This window comes from Odocoileus virginianus, chromosome 5 (assembly GCF_023699985.2).
Source record: "Odocoileus virginianus isolate 20LAN1187 ecotype Illinois chromosome 5, Ovbor_1.2, whole genome shotgun sequence".
Classification (NCBI taxonomy): Eukaryota; Metazoa; Chordata; class Mammalia; order Artiodactyla; family Cervidae; genus Odocoileus; species Odocoileus virginianus.
Genome location: NC_069678.1, coordinates 91974204 through 91992971, shown reverse-complemented (window position 1 = coordinate 91992971; position 18768 = coordinate 91974204). Strand labels below are relative to the sequence as shown.

The following is an 18768-nucleotide window of genomic DNA, read 5'->3' as shown; positions in this document are numbered from 1 at the left end:
CAGAGTCCTCAGAGGCTAGTAAAGGTGGAGCTCTTACCCCCTCAGCTGGAGGAGACAGGATGGGGAACCTGGAAGGAGAGAATCATATAGAGAGGACGCTTAAGAGGAGCCAGGACTTGCAGTCCAGGGATGAGGAGCCAGCTCCAGGCAACCTTGCAGGGAGGGAGCCAGATCCCTCCCTCCCTGATCTCCTGTCGGGGGTCCCCACTGGCCAAACTGAAATGGAAGCCAGAGGGCACAGGAGCCAGTGATATGGTCCATATGGGTCAGCTTCCCAGGACAGGAAGCAGCAGGAAGGAAAGATGGAAAGGAACAAACCTCACATACCCGTGCACACGGCATCAGTTGAGAAAGTCAGGTGTATTTATTCTTCTTGCAGCTCCACCAGACAAAGGAGTCCACCTCTTCACCCTGCCAAATCAGGAGTGTGGCCCCACCACCAAAGGCCACACTCTCTTCTCTTCCTAGATCCTCTGGCAGATGGTTATTATGGGGCTGATGTTCCTAGATCTTATCATTCTGAGGCAGGGTGGAAGGTTGTGAATGGAGACACAGATAAGCTGCTGGGGTCTTTTGTGCATCTGAACTGAACCTGATGAACATGTATGCACACTAGGCAAGTTCTTCCTCACCACCCATCCACTCAAGTCCAGCAAACAGATGAGCCAACCTCTAGCCTTGGGAGAAAGAACCAGAGTGGAGAAAAGCTCCCTAGGCTAAGAAGTGTCCCCAGAGGAACCTGTTCCCACAGGCCAGACCTCTCTGCCCCCACCACTGGCCTGGATTGCCTAGGCTGGCATCTGGTATCCTACAGCCCTCCCAGTCCAGCCACAAAATTACAGCAAGTCACTGGGAGGGTGTTGCCTGGCTAGTAGAACATTGATTCTACATCCCTGATCCCACAGATGAGACATCACAGGCTTGGGAAGGGACTGGCTTAAGTAGCCCAACTACCGTGTGGCAATTTGGGGCTAGGATTTAGGCTTGAAGACTCGAGTCAATTTTACATAAGACAGAACTTGCAATCAGTCGCAGAATCCTGGAAAAAGCCTTGGCAAAAATTCAAAATGTGCTCTAGGGACCTCTCTAACGGTCCAATGGTTAAGAATCTGCCTTCTAATGCAGGGGACTCAGGTTTACTCCCTGGCCAGGGGACTAAGATCCCACATGTTGTGGGGCAACTGAGTCCACACACCACTAGAGAGAGTCCACGTGCTGCAACTAAGACCCGACACAGTCAAATAAATAAATAAATAAGTACATTTTAAAAAATGTGGTGGTCTAGTCTGAGGCAAGCTTGCCAGGCTCAGATGCTGAGGCCAGGCACCCAGACCCCGGGCCACCAAGGCTTCAGTGTCTATGCAGGCGGGATGCAGCACAGGCTTGAGTCAGGCTAATCAGTTCAAATCCAGACTCCAACCTGTTAGTGGCTGTTCTACCTTAAATATGTTAATGTTTATGTTAATGAGGCTCAGTGTTTTAGCCCTGTAAACTTGGTTCTATCAACAACCCCTGAGTCATAGCTACTCCATGACCATTCAAGGAAGTACCCCGCAGTGTCCAAAGCTCAAGAAACGGCACTCTTCTTTTCTTTTCCCTCCAGTTGGAAGACTACTGGAATATTTGCAACTTTTTTTCCCAAAAAGCCAGAAGTCGACTAGTTTGAGTGTAGCTGCTAGAGCTTTGTGCTCTAATCCCAAGAAACGGGGACCCCTGGGATGAGAACAGGGGGCCTCCTATTAGGCCAAGGATTTTCTATCTCATTTTCATGGGTGCTGGTGTAATAGTAAAATCTTAAGGCTCTCCTCCCTTCTTCCCCAGTGCCCACCCCCATCCCCACCCAATTCATTTCAGAGAAACGAAGAGTCAGACTTAGAGGCCAAGAGCTTGGGTTTTATATTAGATAACTTTGTCCTGACAGGAACCGAGTCACAGTTGTCATACCTGATTATTTTTAGAGTTACTACTAAACTCTTTGTGTGGTAGGAGCTTGCCACTGTTCAAGGCAAATGGAAAGACTTTACATTTAATCATGACAGCTCCGGAGCCATCCACCTCCTCATGTTCATTATTTCCAGGCTGTCTTTGGAAAGGTTGAGGAGGCACCTTGACAATCATATGGCAAGGAAGGCAGACCCTGTGGCTCGTTACTACATCCAAAGGATGGAAAGCTCCCCACCTGAGCCCAGTCTGCTGCCTCAGGAAGCCAGGGAGAAAGACTGCAGGGGGCACGGTTGCTCTAGAGCCTTCCCTGGATAGCCCATCATCTTCCACAAGAAGCAAATCTGACCTCCAAGTAGCTAACCAATAAGAGCACCTGTATGCAAATGCCACTATAGCACTGGCCTGGAGTGGCTGGCCTGCGAGTGACGTCACAGTCCCCTCTGACCCAACAATGCCACCACCACTGAAAAGGCGGGCCCTTGCCTACAGCGCAGACAGACAGAAAATTTCACCGCCAACAGAGCACCTACTACTAATTGCTCCTAGAGTGTGGGGGACATAGGTCTCTGCCGTCCAAGTTACTGGGTCCAGAAAAGAAAATGAACTCATGAACATGGGGAAAAGAGACCCGCTAAAGCCTAAGGTAAACGTCTCTTCTTACATCCACTTTTTGCTGAATTACAGAAACAAGTTCAAGGAGCAGCAGCCCAATACCTATCTTGGCTTGAAAGAGTTTTCTAGAAAGTGTTCGGAAAAATGGAGATCTATCTCAAAGCACGAAAAGGCCAAATATGAAGCCCTGGCCAAGCTCGACAAAGCCCGATACCAAGAAGAGATGATGAATTACTTCGGCAGGAGGAAGAAAAGGAGAAAGCGGGACCCCCATGCACCCAGACGGCCTCCATCGTCCTTCCTACTCTTCTGCCAAGACCACTACACCCAGCTCAAGAGTGAGAATCCAAGCTGGTCAGTGGTGCAGATGGCCAAGGCCTCGGGGAAGATGTGGTCTGCAAAGACAGATGTAGACAAGCAGCCCTACGAACAAAGGGCAGCTCTCCTGAGAGCTAAGTACCGAGAGGAGCTCAGTGTCTACCGCAATCAATTCAACCCCCCGAAGAAGCGCTTGCAAGACTCGGCTATGAACCAGTGCAGAGGGCTCGAGCAAGTGGAGTCAGACACAAGTGATGGATCCAACTAGAAATAAAGGGCCATTCCGTGGCACTCCTGCCTCTGGTCTTGTGTGTGGCGTTAGGGTGGCCATGGCTGCCACTTTGGGAAACGAGTGAGTGGCAAGGTGGATTCGAGATCAGGGTTTGGGAACTGATCCTGGGAGGGGCTGGCTTTGAGAGAGGAGCTACAGTGTCTGAAGAGGTGTGTGGTCAGTATTTATTGCACTCGGCTTGTGCAGGTGGGGTGGGGTGTGGGAGTCTCCAGGTGTAAAGAAGCTAGGAATCCTAGGGGTGGGAGCATCCGGGTCCCAAGTGGTTCTCCAGGATGGAAGACTCTGCTCATAGTGAAATGCCCAATAGCCAGTCCTGCCTCCCTCCTCACCAGGAGGGCAAAAGGCCTGGAGTCCAGGTCAGGGTTCCAATTCAGGCCCCAGCAGAGGCTGGGAAACTGGAGTTTAGGTGGGCCTTAGGGGAATCAGTGTCTGCAGGGATTCCAGAACTGGTCCGTGGGCCAGGATGAGACCTCAGGGGTGGTCCCCATTCTATTCACTGGGGTGAAGCCTGGGGCTGATTTTACAAAAATAGGTTATCTGACTCTGCCTGAGTACTTATAATTTGAAGAAAATGGTTTTCTCAACATTCCGGTGGGCATGTACCCAGTCAATCTTCTGTGAACATAACCCACAGGGTGGACACTTGTTGCCTCTATGACCACTCGGTACCCATTTCTTTTCCTCCTGCTCACAGCACACCACCTCCACCCTGATCAAGACTGGATCAGGTGGATTCCCCCCGGACACAGCGATTGGCTCACTGGTGGGCACGTGATCCAAGTTGGTCCCATCAGAGTGGACCTCAGGACTTGTATAAGAAGTCCCGGGGAGGATGCCGTCCTGGGGGGCTGTAGGCAGCCATTTGCCTCCTCAGAGCAAAATGTTAGTCCCTTTGGCTTCTTGGACTTTTGAGTGAAGGTAAGCCCACATGTTTGAGCTTTTATCTAAGATGGTATGAGTTAGGTTTTCTGCCACTTAAAATGAGTCAAGACTGGTCATTTGATACAAATGGGATTGCACTGTGTCTACTCTAACTGTATTTTCCAGGCAACAATACACTGTGAGCAATGTTTCCTACCAAGCTAAATTAATATGGGATGTTTTGAAATGGTCCTTGACTTCTGATAGCAAAGAGACTAGGAAAAAATGCAAAACTGCTGCTTTTGTCACCAGGTTCTACATGCAACAGACTTCCCTAATTCCACCTCTAACCCCTATTCCATGAGGGATTTGTATCTTTGTAACCTGCTGTTGTTTAAACTTTTACTCATGGAACAAAAGTAAAAATACATAGTTTGGAATAGACTTTTCAAACTGGGTCATTTCTCATCCTTTAGGGGGTAAGAAGTAACATGGTGGAGTGACTTAGAATTTCAGGGTCTGGAATCAGGCCAAATTATTTATGAAGGGCTCCCCTGGGCCAGACCCTGTGCTGGGGACCAGGTGGCCCAATGCAGTCTACTGTTGAGTTCTAGCCTTCATGGGAGGAGTGGACACAGGCATAGACCCCAGGCCTGCAAGGCCTGAGAAGAGAAGAGACTAAACAAAGAGCTGAGGGTGGCGGGACTGAGGACCACTACCAAGGCAAGCGCTGAAGTCTTCACAGAGGAAGCAGCTTTATCCTCCTGGGCAAACCTGTACTCAGGCCAGCAAATTTTCCCATTCCCCCTTCCCATTCCCTAAGTTGTTCTTCCAACTTGGCTCTGCTCCCCCTCCAGCCCAACCTCCAAATTCTCAGGAGACACCCTCATTTTCTGCTTCATTGGCAAAGTTGAGACTGTCAGTTTTCTTCTTTCTCAACTTGAATCCACAGCCATTGTACCTCTTGGTCTTAAGCCTCATGGCAAGAACCTTCTTGCTCTCCTCTTCCCCCACCTCCCTCGGGCCCTTGGTCCTCACTGTAAAGATGCTGACTCTCTAGCCTCTAGGTTTAGTGTCCTGACACAAGTGGTTTCGATCACTGGCAGGACCTTGGGCAAGTAAGTTCTCCTCCTTCTGTCTCAGATTTCTCATCTGTGCAAAGGGGATGATGCCTGCCTTGCAGGTGGTTTTAGTGATTAAATGATGTAATGCATGCAAAAGCATAATGATGTAATGCATGCAAAAGCATAATGATGTAATGCATGCAAAAGCATTTGGCATGGTCCTGAGCACACAATAGGTTCTGTGGCGGATCCTCTAGAGGGGTTACTCCTTCAGAATTCCTCCCTCCTGGGATTCATACCCTGGTGTGACCCCTTCCCATTAAATGTGGGCAGAACCTGCGACTTGCCTTTAACCAACAGAACAGGGCAGAAGACATGGGATGTGACTTCTGCGATTATGCCATGGTACGTAAAATTCTATCCTGCTGGTTGAATTGCTCTCAAGATCCTCCTTGTCAGCTTGATGAAGTAAGTGGCCAAGCTGAGAAAGCCCATGTGGCAACAGGCTGTGGGGAATCTCTAGGAACCGAAGGTGCCATGGGCTGGGGGAATCTCTAGGAACCGAAGGTGCCATGGACCAGCAGCCAGCAAAAAAAAAAAAAAAAAAAAAAATCAAGATTTCAGTCCTATATATACATGAAACTACTGCAGCAACCTCATGAACAGAGAAGTGTATCCTTCCCCAGCTGAGCCTCCAGATGAGAACTCAGCTCTGGCTGACACCTCGAGAACTTGCTTGGCTTTGTGAGATGTCAGGCAGTGGACCCAGCTAAGCTACTAGTAGATTCTGAACCACAGAAATAATGACATAATGAATGTGGGTTGTTTTAAGGCAGCAAGTTTGTGGTAATTGGCTATATGGCAGTAGATAACTAACACAGTACTCATTAAATGACAGCCTCCTTGCATTCTAAAAGGAACCATCTTTAACCTTCTTTCTCCTTCCAGCCTCCACCCTACTTGCTGATTTTTTCCCCTTTGTTCCCAACCTCTTGAATTTGGAGGAGTCCCTCACCCCACTGCCCCCGCCAGGGCTGATGAGATCCTGACTGGTACCACTCTGTCGTGGTTCCAGTTAGGTTGTCTCATTTCCAGCCTGTGTGTGGACTCCTGGTGGGCGGTGGCTGTGTGTCCCACCTCGGTCGGTCTTCTCTGGGAAGAGGGCCCTCACAGAGCTGGGCCCCCCTCATGCCACCCTTTTCTGGTTTCCTGTGTGATCCGTTCTGTGAATGAGGGAGGCCAAGTCAGAGTTTTGACAACAGTTTGCAGTACTCTTGCTGAAAACTAATTCTATTAACATTCCTTTATGAAAAAGCCGGCAGGAGGGTGTGACTCTGCTGGCTTCTAATGACTGGAGTGGGATGGCAGTGTAGGGAGGGAGGGGCAGAGGGGGAGAGGCAGGGGGAGCCTGGGTCTAAGATAACGGGGAGAGGAAGGGCAAGCGGGAAGTCTGGGGTGGTGCTCGCACTCCCCTCAGGCTGGGCTCACGTGCCCCTGCCCTCTGCCCTCAGGAGGAAGGAGACCAAACCTTTGGGCCCACGCCTGTCTGGATGCCTGAATCACTCCACTCTGAACCTTCTCTCCCAGAGCATTTTCGTTCATTTATTCAGCAAATATTCACATACATCTTATGCCAGCGACATACCAGGAGCTATTCTAGTGCTAGGCAGGTAGCAGCATCCCTGATCTCTCATAAATATGTAAACAAGTCAACAAATAAACACGCCAGGTCATTTTTTTTGAGAGTGTCAAGTGCTCTGAAGAAAATAACCCAGGGTAATGAGATAAATCATGACAAGTGGGGTTGCGGGCACTTTAAATGGGTGTTCAGAGAAGATGACATCTGGGTTTGAGAGAGGAGATACATATATATATATTCATACAGACACACATACACACACACACTTATGGCCGATTCGTCTTGCTGCCCAGAAGAAACCAATAAAACAATGTAAAGCAATTATCTTCTAATTAAAAATTTAAAAAATAAAGGACAAGAAGGAGGCAGGCTCTCCAGGGTCTTAGGGAAGAGCTACTCAAGTAGCAGGACAGCAAGTGCAAAGATCCTGAGGCAGGAGTCGGCTTGCATATTGGACAGAAGAGAGGCTAGAATGACTAGAGGGGTGAGTGAGCAAGCAGATGCGGTTAGAGGGGGACAGGCCTTAGCAAGGAGTCTGTGGTGAAACCTCAGACTCAGGGGAGTCAAAGAGGCTTTCCTGCTTCCATTTACACTTCTGGCTAACAGTCATTCTGGAGTCTACCAAGTCCCACTAAGGGGATGCTGGTCCCTCCAAGGTCTGCAAGAGGAAGAAGCAAGGCTAGCACATGCCAAACTCATGGCACTCCTCCCTTTGGTGAAGTGAAAGTCACGCAGTCGTGTCCAACTCTTTGAGGCCCCGTGGACTGTACAGTTCACGGAATTCTCCAGGCCAGAACAGTGGAGTGGCTAGCCTTTCCCTTCAGGAGCCTCCACTGGGCCTCCTGGGAGAGTTGTAAGCTAACAACCAAGTGTGGAAGCTCTGAAACTCCCCTCCTATGATTCATTCTCCCGGAGATGGGGGGAAGGGCAGGCGAGAATGGCGAAACATTTTAGGGGAACACTGCTTCCTAGGGCTCAGGTTTTCAGGTGGAGCAGCTCCCAGTAGACCAGTGGTTCTCAGCTTTGAGCCTTCATCAGAATCACCTCAGACCTCATTCAGACACAGAATGCTGGGTCCCACCCCTAAAGTTTGAGTCAATTTTTCTGGGAGTGGGGCCTAACATGTGCATTTCTGCAAGTTCCCAGGTAATAGGATGCTGCTGGTCCCAGGATCATGGAGTTCTTTTCTCTCATGCAGCCCTGGCATTTATGCTGATGGGGCATCACTGATCTGCCAAGTGAGTCTGAGAGGAAGGGCTGACCTGCTTTTCTCTCTTCTCCCCCACCTCCCCGTCCCACTCCTTCAACCCTGGCTGCAAAGTTTACTCAAGTCTCCTCTCCAATGGGTTCATCAATAATGAAAGTGAGAGGCTAATCCTCATCTGTCTGTCTTCTTCATCTGCCAACTGACTCTGAACTTGGCAAAGGAATATATATGGGCACAGATGTCCACACAAATGTATGGGCTTCTCTGGTGGTGCAGCGGTAAAGAATCCACCTGCAATGCAGGAGCTTCAGGAGACATGAATTTGATCCCTGGGTCAGGAAGATCCCCTGGAGGAGGACATGGCAATCCATTCCAGTATGCTTTTCTAGAGAATTCCATGGACACAGGAGCCTGGCAGGCTACAGTCCATAGGCTCTCAAAGAGTTGGACATGACTAAAGTGACTTAGAATGCATGCATGCACACATACACATATACACATATACATACATATAGATTGGGCTTCCCTCAAACTACAACAGAGAAGTTGATCCCAGTTGCAAATGATGATCGATTAGCACCTGAGCCACACAGCAGCATTGGGATCTGAGCGTTAACTTCAGTCTTCACTAAAGCATCAGCTGTTTGGGGACCAAAAGGTCCAGTTTCTGGGCCTATACAACTGAGGATCAAGTCCGTGGCCAGGGTGAGGTCATCAGGGTGAAGTCACAAAGCACTGGCACCTTTGTGTTCTGTCCTGCACCTCTAATCACAAACCCACAAACAGTCACAGACCCACAAACAATACCTACACCTCCAATCACAAATCCACAAACAATCACAAACCCACAAACAGTACCTGGGGAATAAACAAAATGTCTGGGACATCACTGTAAATGAAGCCTGGTATGTGACAAGTACCCAGTGGATGGGGTTGCCCGCCCTGGTCTCTAATGAATGGTTTAAAGACAGAGAGAACAAAACACGAAAAAACAGTTCAAGCAAGAGAAAGAGCTAGGCTAAAGGCCAAAAGGGGGTCCTGTGATCCTCCAAACTTGCCTTGACCTCCGGGGTGGATCAGCAGTGACACAGCACTCTCGTGTGGCCATTCGCTGATAGCAGCTGTCCTGTATCAGCTCCCCTCCCCTGGGGCGCTTTCCAGTCCCTCCACTGCTCCGGCTGGCCGAGCAGTAGCTGGACGGTGGGATGTTTTGGCAGTTGAGCCTCACGACGGGAGGCTGACGTGGCATAATCAGGCCACTGCTGCCTTGTTAGAGGCACTGTCGCCCACATTCAACTTCTGAAACGGTTCCCAGTGAACCCTGCCTCCTTGCATTCACACCCTTGTGTGATTCTTCCCTTTGAGTGTGGGCTGGACCTAGTGAGTTCCTTCTAATGAACAGAACAGGGCAAAAGTGATAGGATGTCACTTCTTCAGAAGGGACTAGGCTATAAAAGACTCTCCTGGTCTCTCCTCTCTCTCTTTCTCGCTTACTTGAAGCAACTGACATGTTGAAAGCCACCCTGTAGAGAGGTCCACATGGCAAGGAATTCAGGGAGGCTTCTGGCCAGCGCCCAGCAAGGAACTGAGGCCCTCAATCAAACAACCTGCAGGGACCTGAATCCCGCCAGTAACTGAGTAAGCCTGGAAGAGGATCACTCCCCAGCCGCCATAGATACCTTTATTTCAACTTATGATTGGCCCAGCTAAGCGGTACCAGGGTCCTGACCCATAGAAATTAAGATAATTCATGTTGTTTTATGGCACTAAGGTTTGGAGTAAATTGTTACAAACTGAAATAGATAATGAACACAGATTTTAGTATCAAGAGAGAAGCAGTGTCATGAAAAATATCTCAGAAAGTGAGATGGCTTTGGAACCAGATGGTGGGCAGAGGCTGGGAGTATTCTGAGGAGCTTATTAGAGAAACCAGAACTTTGAGGATGCTGCTGGGGACAGGTCAAAGGAAGTGAGGAACATCTTACTGGAAGCTGGAGGAAGGGGACCCTTGTTACACAGTGAAGGAAACCTTGGTGACAATGTCATCTGCAGGGATATGGAAGGGCATGTGCCTGATCAACTCTGTGATCTGGCTAAAGAGATATCTACGCAAAGGGTTGAAGGTACTAGCTGGTTTCTTCTTGCTGCTTATGGAAACAGTGGCAGATTTTATTTTCTTGGGCTCCAAAATCACTGCGGGCGGTTACCACAGTCATGAAATTAAAAAATGTTTATTCCCTGGAAGAAAAGCTATGACAAACCTAGACAGCATATCAAAAAGCAGAGACATCACTTTGCCAACAAAGTCTGTCTGGTCAAAGTTATGGCTTTTCCAGTAGTTGTGTATGGATGTGAGAGTTGGGCCATAAAGAAAGCTGAGCACTAAAGAATTAATGTTTTCAAACTGTGGTTCTGGAGAAGATGCTTGGACAGAGAGGAGATCAAATCAGTCAATCCTAAAGGGAATCAACCCTGAACACTCACTGGAAGGACAGATGCTGAAGATTAATACTTCGGCCACCTGATGCAAAGAGCCGACTCACTGAAAAAGACCTTGATGTTGGGAAAGCTTGAGGGCAGGAGGAGAAGGGGTGACAGAAGGTGAGATGGTTGGATGGAATCACCAACTTAATGGACATGAGTTTGAGCAAACTCCGGGAGACAGTGAAGGACAGAGAAGCCTGGTGTGCTGCAGTCCATGGGGCTGCAAAGAATCAGACGTGACTAAGTGAACAACAGCAATGTGAGAAGAGAGACAAAGCTCTCAGCCTCCCAAGATAGCAAAGGATGCTAAAATTAAGAGATGACTTTGAGCACTGTCAAGAAAAGGTGGTCTGGAGATAAAGCCAAGGGTGTGACTGTGCAACCTGTGGCTAAGACCTCAGGAAGATCAAAGGACTGTAGTATTATTCAGCTTCACAAAGGCCCTTTAAAGAGACCAGGGTGGGCTTTACAGAGTCTCAAGATCAAACAATAGGGCCTCTGGGAAGCATATGAGCATTGTCCCTTGGCCATCTTAATGGACGCCCAAGGTAGAGAAGTTCAGTTCAAAGAAATTTGTGGTTGTGGTTTTTGTGTAATAGAGTGAACCTCTATGAAATTTACAGAAGACCCACGAAGTTTTGGAGAAAACTATTATCAGAAGTATCACTGTCAGATTGGAACAAAAAGGACAGAGAGGGTACAAAGTAAAAAGAGGTCACTGGGCTCCCCAAATTCTCCGCAGGAAGCAGGCTGAAGAAAAGTAAGCTTCAAACATACATTTCCTTTCATGAAGAAAAAAGAAGGACGACTCGGAGGGAGAAACCAAGAGCTCAAAAGGTAGAGCTGAATATTCTCAGATTTTGAAACTAATCAAGAAACTTCCAATATTTTCATTGGTGGATTTCAGAATTGTTATGGGCCAGGGGCTTTTCTCTGCCTCACTTTCCCCCCACTTTTGAGTAAGAATGTCCGAACCCATTGCCCCGTGCCTGTTCCACCACTGTACGTCCTGTGTGAGGGGACAGGGAACTTGTCCACCTGGTTTTGCAAAGCTATAGCTCCAGAGTAACAATATTTCAGGACCTGTACTTAAGGAACTACACCTAGTTGGTCCATATCTGAACTTGATTTAGATGGTGCAATTCTGGACATTGGGCCAATGCTTTCATGGGATGAGGCTTTTGGGGGGCCTTGGGAAGGGGTAACAGTATGTTGCATGTGGAAAGGCCATGAAGTCATTGCAGGATAGGGGGCAGCTTGCTGTAGGCAGCTTTAGAAGTGACTAAATGATTTTTGTCTCCTGGCATTCACACCCTTGTATAACCCTCTCCCCTTATGTCTATGTGGATTTCAGAGAAGACGGGGCTAGTCAATGAGAGATACAGGTGCACACAGTTCTGTCCAAAGGAGGAGCCCAGTGCTTCTAACAAATAGAATACAGCAAAAGTGATGGGCAACTGATTCTGAGAGTAGGTTATAAAAGACCATGATTTCTGTCTTTCTCTGTCTCGGACTCACTTTGATGAAGGCAACAGCTGTGTTGAAAGCTGTTCTGTGGAAAGCAACTAAGGCAACCTCTGGTCAACAGCATTGAGGACATCAAAATCCTTCAAACCACCCCGATAATAAGCTTGGAGCAAATCTTTTTCCCCAACAGAGCTTTGAGATGATTGTAGCCCACGAAGGTTCCTTGATGGCGTTGTTGTGAGAATCCGGCTGAGCCATATCCAGATTTCTACCACACAGACAAGGTGAGATAAGAAACATGGCTTCAAGCTATAGGATTTGGGATAATTTGTTACACAGGAAATAGATACTTAGTACACCTGCCCCAAGGCGCTGTGCTACAATACTTCCTCCAGAAACACTCTCACCCTCTCCTCAGGGCCTTTGCACATGCTGCTCCAGGATGAACTCCTCCTTCCTACCTTCAAGGTCTCGTAAATTTCCACTTGTCAGACAAGACTCAGCTCAAGTGTCCCTTCCTCCAGGAAGCCCTCTTGGACTCTTTCACCCTACTCGATCTTAACTAGCGTTTGTCTCAACTTGTGCAGGAGAGCAGGGGCCTTGCCTTATTCATCCTAGTGCCCTTAAAAATCTCACGCAGGGCTCCTCATGCAGGAAAATAATAACATAAAGCTGTTGTTTATGTCGCTGTGCCATGCCTGGTAGAGTTTGAGGCAATTTACATGCAATGTGTGACTGTGTGCTCAGTCGCTTCAGTCGTGTCCAACTCACTGTGACCCCATGGACTGTAGCCTGCCAGGTTCCTCTGTCCATGGGATTCTCCAGGCAAGAATACTGGAGTGAGTAGCCACTCTCTTCTCCAGGGGATCTTCCTGACCCTGGGATTGAACCCAGGTCTCCTGTGTCTCCTGCATTGCAGGCAGATTCTTTACCCACTGAGCCACCCGGAAAAACCTTACATGTAACAACCTTACTTAATAATAAAATCAATCAGGCAGAAACTTTAAACGTCCCCATTTTGTAGATGAGGAACTGAGGCTCTAGGCGAGGTGCTCAGTGCTGGAAAACAAGCAATGGAATCCTGAAAGGTTCCTCCTTTCCGTGCCTGCTGTCAGTCACCTCCTCTTTTTGGAACTGGACACACAGCAGACTTGGGCCAGGAGGCCTCCTGAGACAACACCCTGTGCTTGACTGGTTACATAATTTGGCACTTCCAGAGAAACACCAGGATCTTTCCCTCAGTGCCTCCTTGGAAGGGCTTGGCTCTCACCCAGAGAATTTGTTGGGTTCCAGAAATCACACCTCCATCTCTCTGCTCACAGCTGCGCCTCTGGCCCACAGGCAGAATGAAGCGTGTTCCTCCCCTCACACTCTGTCATTACGAGCCACGTAAATTCCTCGATACTCGTGTTGAAATGAACAGATGCGGCTCTGTATTTTTAATGCATTATCTGCAATTAGCGGCAGTGGGCATGAAAGAACTCTGCGGTCCCTGGGGTTGCCCCTGGCGGATGCAGCTGTGAGTACATTTGCGCTGAAGAATCCAGCCCGGCTCCCCTGGCCCACACAGCTCTGGTGAGTGGGCGAGGGAGCCTGCATTTGCACGGCGTCTGCCTGGCCAGGAAGCAGAAGGGGGCTGCTGATGCCTGCTGGTGACTCCATGGCCAACCTGGCCCCTCACCACCCTCCTAGGCTGTCTAAATACCCTGAGAGGAGGTCCTCCACCCAGATGTCACAGGTGATAAAAGTTTTCACCGGATTGGGCTCTGTGAGAAGATGCAAAGGGGGTGTGCTGCAGCACCCGGAACAAACCTAAGGGACTGTCTGCAGGTTTCAGAGAAGGCAGGGCTTCGATGAGATGTACGGGTGCACACCAGTTCTGTCCAGAGGAGGAGGACATTTTTGGTCATAAATATGATGCTAACAATTAGCACATATACCGGAGAAGGCAATGGCACCCCACTCCAGTACTCTTGCCTGGAAAATCCCATGGATGGAGGAGCCTGGTAGGCTGCAGTCTGTGGGGTCGCTAATAGTCAGGCACAACTGAGCGACTTCACTTTCCCTTTTCACTTTCATGCATTGGGGAAGGAAATGGCAATCCACTCCAGTGTTCTTGCCTGGAGAATCCCAGGGACGGGGGAGCCTGGTGGGCTGCCGGCTATGGGGTCGCACAGAGTCGGACACGACTGAAGTGACGTAGCAGCAGCAGCACATATACTGTGGTCTAGTACATATACTATATGGTCCATATATACTTGCGGCCATAAATATAACGCTAATATGGAGGAGGGGGCGTGGCAACCCACTCCAGTATTCTTGCCTGGAGAACTGTAGTTGAACCTGTAGTTGATCAAAGTTGAGATCATTGGCTCTTGGCCGTGAGGGAGAATGCACAACCCTGGAAACCGCCAGGCATCTCAGTAAGTGGAGGGCTTTTCTGGAGGCTCAGATGGTAAAGAATCTGCTTGCAATGCAAGAGACTGGGGTTCGATCCCTGCGTCAGAAAAGAGTCCCTGGAGGAGGGCATGGCAACCCACTACCATGTTCTTGCCTGGAGAATATCATGGACAGAGGAGCCTGGGTTGCAAAGAACTCACTGTAGGAGTTAGGCTTTTTGTTAGGTGATGTGGGGGAGCATTCAAAGCAGTGGAGCTTTGCTGTGGACTGGTTGCTATCAGGAAGTGAATATACTTCTATGATTGGGTACTTAATTTTATCTAGAAGGTGGGAGGCATGAAGCAGGACTAAAGTTGTAACTGGTAAATAAGCAGCTGTTGAGAGTTCCCTGGTGGTCCAGCAGTTAAGAATCTGCCTTGTAATGCAGGAGATGCAGTATCCATCTCTGGCCAGGGAACTAAAATCCCACATACTACAGGGGAACTAGACCCTTAGGCCGGAATTACTGAGCCCACGTGCCACAACTAGAGAGACCTCACACTGCAACAAAAGATCCCACATGATGCTATGAACACCAGATGCAGCCAAATAAATAAATATTTTTTTTTACAAAAGAAGCAGCTGTCACTCGTGTTAGCCAAGATGCAAAGGGAGGGGGAGGTGGGGTCATTGTCTTTTGGTGATATCCTCGTTTGTGTCTGAGTTCAGATGTGATTATGCAGTGGCCTTGTTTTTGTCTTGCTTCGCTGTGGTCACGGAGCTCTAACAGGACACCAAAGTCTAGGTGTGGGGGGCCAGGCCAGCTCCCACCACTCAGTCCGTCCCTGGCCCTCAGGGGGCTGCTATTGTGGCAGCTTTCAGAAACAGAGAAATGCAAACTCAGAGTTGCCAAAGCTGAGAAGTGGAGCTGTGAGTCCACCATCACCGGAACTGGAGTGGGTGCCGAGGGATTCGGAGGACAGGGGTGGGAGGGGCGAGATTACAGAAGCCGGGCTGACCACGGAGGGGACTGGCCATGACGGTGAATCAGAGAGAACACAGGATCTGGAGCTAGACCTCTCCACTTGAGAAATCTGTCCCTGCCACTTACTAGCTGCTCGGCCTTGGGCAATTTACTGAACATCTTAGATTCAATTTCTTCTTCTGCATAATGGGGATACAGAAATCTGTTTCCTACAATTATTGTGAGAAAAAAATGAACAGACACAGTATAAGGTACCTACGCAACTTCCGGGAACAGGAGAGTCCCCTCTGAGCACTTCCCGTGTGCCAGCCACTGTTCTGAGTACCTCATTTGTACCGACTCATCTAATACAGCAATCCCTCGAGGCAGATTCTATTATTAGAGTCCCTGGTCTGCAGGAGAGATGATGGAGATACAGAGAGATTAAGCAACTTCTTCGAGGTCACACAGCTGTCCAGGAGCAGAACTCAGGCAAGCTGGCTCCAGAACCTTCTGCCTCCTCGTGGCTGCTAGATCACTGTTCCTCCCATTTCCTAGGGCTTCCCTGGTGGGTCAGAAGGTAAAGAATTTGCCTGCAGTGCAGGAGACCTGGCTTCAACTCCTGGGTCAGGAAGATCCTCTGGAGAAGGGAATGGCAACCCCCTCTAGCGTTCTTGATTGGAGAATTCCATGGACAGAGGAGCCCAGCAGGCTACAGTGCAAGGGATCACAGAGAGCTGGACATGATGAAGCGACTAAAACACACACCCCTTTCTTGCTGCAAGGATTTCAACCTCAACGGGTCCAGTCACATTTCGATGGTGGCTGCATGCTCTGGAACTCCCCAAGTCCTAAACTTTTGCTTGTGGAAGGGTCCAAGCTGCTTGCTTGGCTCTGGTTTGGAGAGCACTTGTTTCCTTTTAGAAGGTCAAAACACTCTCCGCACAACAGATGATGTAGATTTAGGTCGCTGCAGTGGATAGTTCAAATAAAACATACTATTGCCTTATTGGTATTTCTGTGCCTTTCAGTAAGTCCTGAAGGCAGAGAAATGAGTAAAAATGAAAAGGGCTGGAGGTGGGCTGGGAGGAACGACTCGGTGCTGCAGCCAAAGCCCTCTGTGCCAAGGCTGATGGGTGGCAGAGACTGCTGAGAGGAGAAGGGTCAGAAGTGACCACGCGGTCCCCTTCCATAGCACGGCAGCAGGAAGCTCGTCAGTGGTTACAGCACCACAGCCCCAGGCCGAGTCAGCACTGGCTAGTTCTAACTGCTTCAGTAGGTGTATAGGTTCTGTGTTGGTTCTGGGAGGCTGGGGGCGAGGACTCTTGGACCCAGGGATGCCAGTAACCAAGGTCCTTCTTGCCATTGGTCCCCCTCCAGGCAGTGTCCCGCCACCACTGGGGGTAGATGAAGTCCTAGAACTCCCGTCAACATTCCTTCTGCAGTTTCATGCAACCCCAGATCATAGTCATCAACCTTCTTGAGGCTCATCTGTTCTTAATTATATCTCTCAATCCCAAGGCATTACAACTGTGTGAATTGGGGAAATTTAGCTGCTTAGAGGATTCACAATAATCACAGTAATCTCTGGTATTTACAGAGCTTCCTTCTGTAGACTGTGAGAGCCAGACAGACAACACTGTAATGGTGAACACACCCTGAAATTGCTCTCAAGCTCTCTTTACAGAGTGCCAAGCCCTCAGCTGGACTTATTTTACTCTGCTCAAGGAGGGACATGAGAAGAGCAGTTTTCTGCATTACTTCCAGAAGGAGACCAAAGAGAAGATGGAAAGGTGAAACCCACGGAGAAGATATGCCTCAGGTTGCATGCTCAGCCTGCGCCCTCTTCTCCTGCCCACCTGCCCCCTCCCCTCACCTTGGGAGGGGTGGGCTCCTTCCTGCAGTTATGTTGTTCCAGTTGAGCACCCCTTTTCTTGGTGGCAGCTGACATCGACTAAGGGGCTGAACCAATCAGATTCCTTTTTTCTTTTTGTGGGGTTGGGGAAAAAAATTTGCCTGCCATGCAGGAGAGGCAGGAGATGGGGTTTAATCCCTGGGTTGGGAAGATCCCCTGGAGGAGGAAATGACAACCCACCTCAGTATTCTTGCTTGAAAAATCCCATGGACAGAGGAGTCTGGTGGGTTACAGTCCAAACGGTTGAAAACAGTTGGACATGACTGAACAACTGAGAATACAAACACAACTTAATTCCAAAGCACTTTTACCTGTAATTCTGGAAGTTACATAAATTTGAATTATATATAATTCATTTATGTGTGTGTACAAAGATGCATTTTTGAGAAAATCTTTAGTGCTAATTCAAGACAAGAGATGTAGAAACTGGGAGTCAGTCAGCTGGTTCCTAAAGCTGGAAGGTCAGGCAGACTCAGGGACTATGTGCTGATTCACAATCAGAGAGAAGGGAAGGAGACCACGGGACCCGAGGGGACTGCCCTCCAGCACTGTCTATCCCACGTATTTATTCAATAAGTCCTTTGGATTCCTAAGCCAGGAGCCGTCCCCATGAGGCCATTAATGCATGAAGGGGAGGCACTGGAAACAACCCAAAGCTCCTGCACTGTCTTCTCTGACACTCCATGCCTTCCCTTCAGCTTCAGCGGAAGACGGGGCCAGGTCCTGTGGGTACATTAGATGGAGCAGCCACACTGCTTCCCTACTGGGGACATCACAGGGGGGTGCGGGCCAGATCAGGCTCCATTCCAGAGACCCCTGCTGATCTTTATCAGAAGCCAACATGGGCCTCCCCGGAGTGCTGGCGTGCAGGGCACAGCTGACCCTGACCTCCACAGCTTGACAGAGAAGGATACGAGAAGTCCCAGCAAAGAAGCCACTGTCATGACATAGCACAGCCATCTGGCCCCTCATTGATCTGACAGCAGCGGCCGGGGCGGAAGGCAGCAGACACGGAGGCCCCAGGAGCACAAGCCTATGGAAAGTGGCACTGATTCGTGTACCCGCCCGATGACTGGCCAGACTCTCTGTGTTCAAAAGACATTCACGCAAGGTCAGGGCTGGAAGGGCACCTTGGGGAGGCCCCCAGGACAGCCCAGTATTGTCACAAGTGGGAAAAGCAAGCCCCAAAGACACTACTGAGACGTGACCTTTCCATTTCAATCAAGAGAGCCCAAATAGCTTCTGTTGTTTATTGGGCAGTTTTGTGGGCAAATGGGGATATTGCTGTGCTTTGTAGCCCTATGTAGTCTTCCCACAGGGAGAAAAGCAAAGAGAATATATATTTATGTGGAGTCTATAGGACTGAGTCATAAGCACTTGGACTAAAAACAACAACAACAAAAAAAAACCAAAAAAAGCACATAGTTACGACCAAGGTAAACAATGGTGGTCACTAATTCAGAAGCCCCTTCCCATCACTCGCCCCCACTCCAAAGGACATGGACAAGCAAACCTGAGATTGACCCCAGCTGGAGGTTCTGAGTATCTGGAACACTGCCTCCTGTGACACCAATCCTTGCCCAGCCTTTGCTCAGCCACAGAGTCAGTTTCAACCTGCCCTG

The 18768-nt window shown here is 49.1% G+C and overlaps 2 protein-coding genes across 6 annotated transcripts in view; one reads left to right on the top strand and one right to left on the bottom strand.

The window, feature by feature from the left end:
- CSMD2 (CUB and Sushi multiple domains 2) overlaps window positions 1-18768 on the bottom strand; it is a 697019-nt gene that overhangs the window by 358588 nt on the left and 319663 nt on the right. The gene's annotated exons all lie outside the window — the stretch shown is intronic.
- On the top strand, window positions 2401-3165 carry HMGB4 (high mobility group box 4). The gene has a single exon (XM_020878996.2). It carries the CDS (start codon window positions 2552-2554, stop codon window positions 3140-3142), a length of 591 nt encoding a protein of 196 aa, XP_020734655.1. The 5' UTR covers window positions 2401-2551; the 3' UTR covers window positions 3143-3165.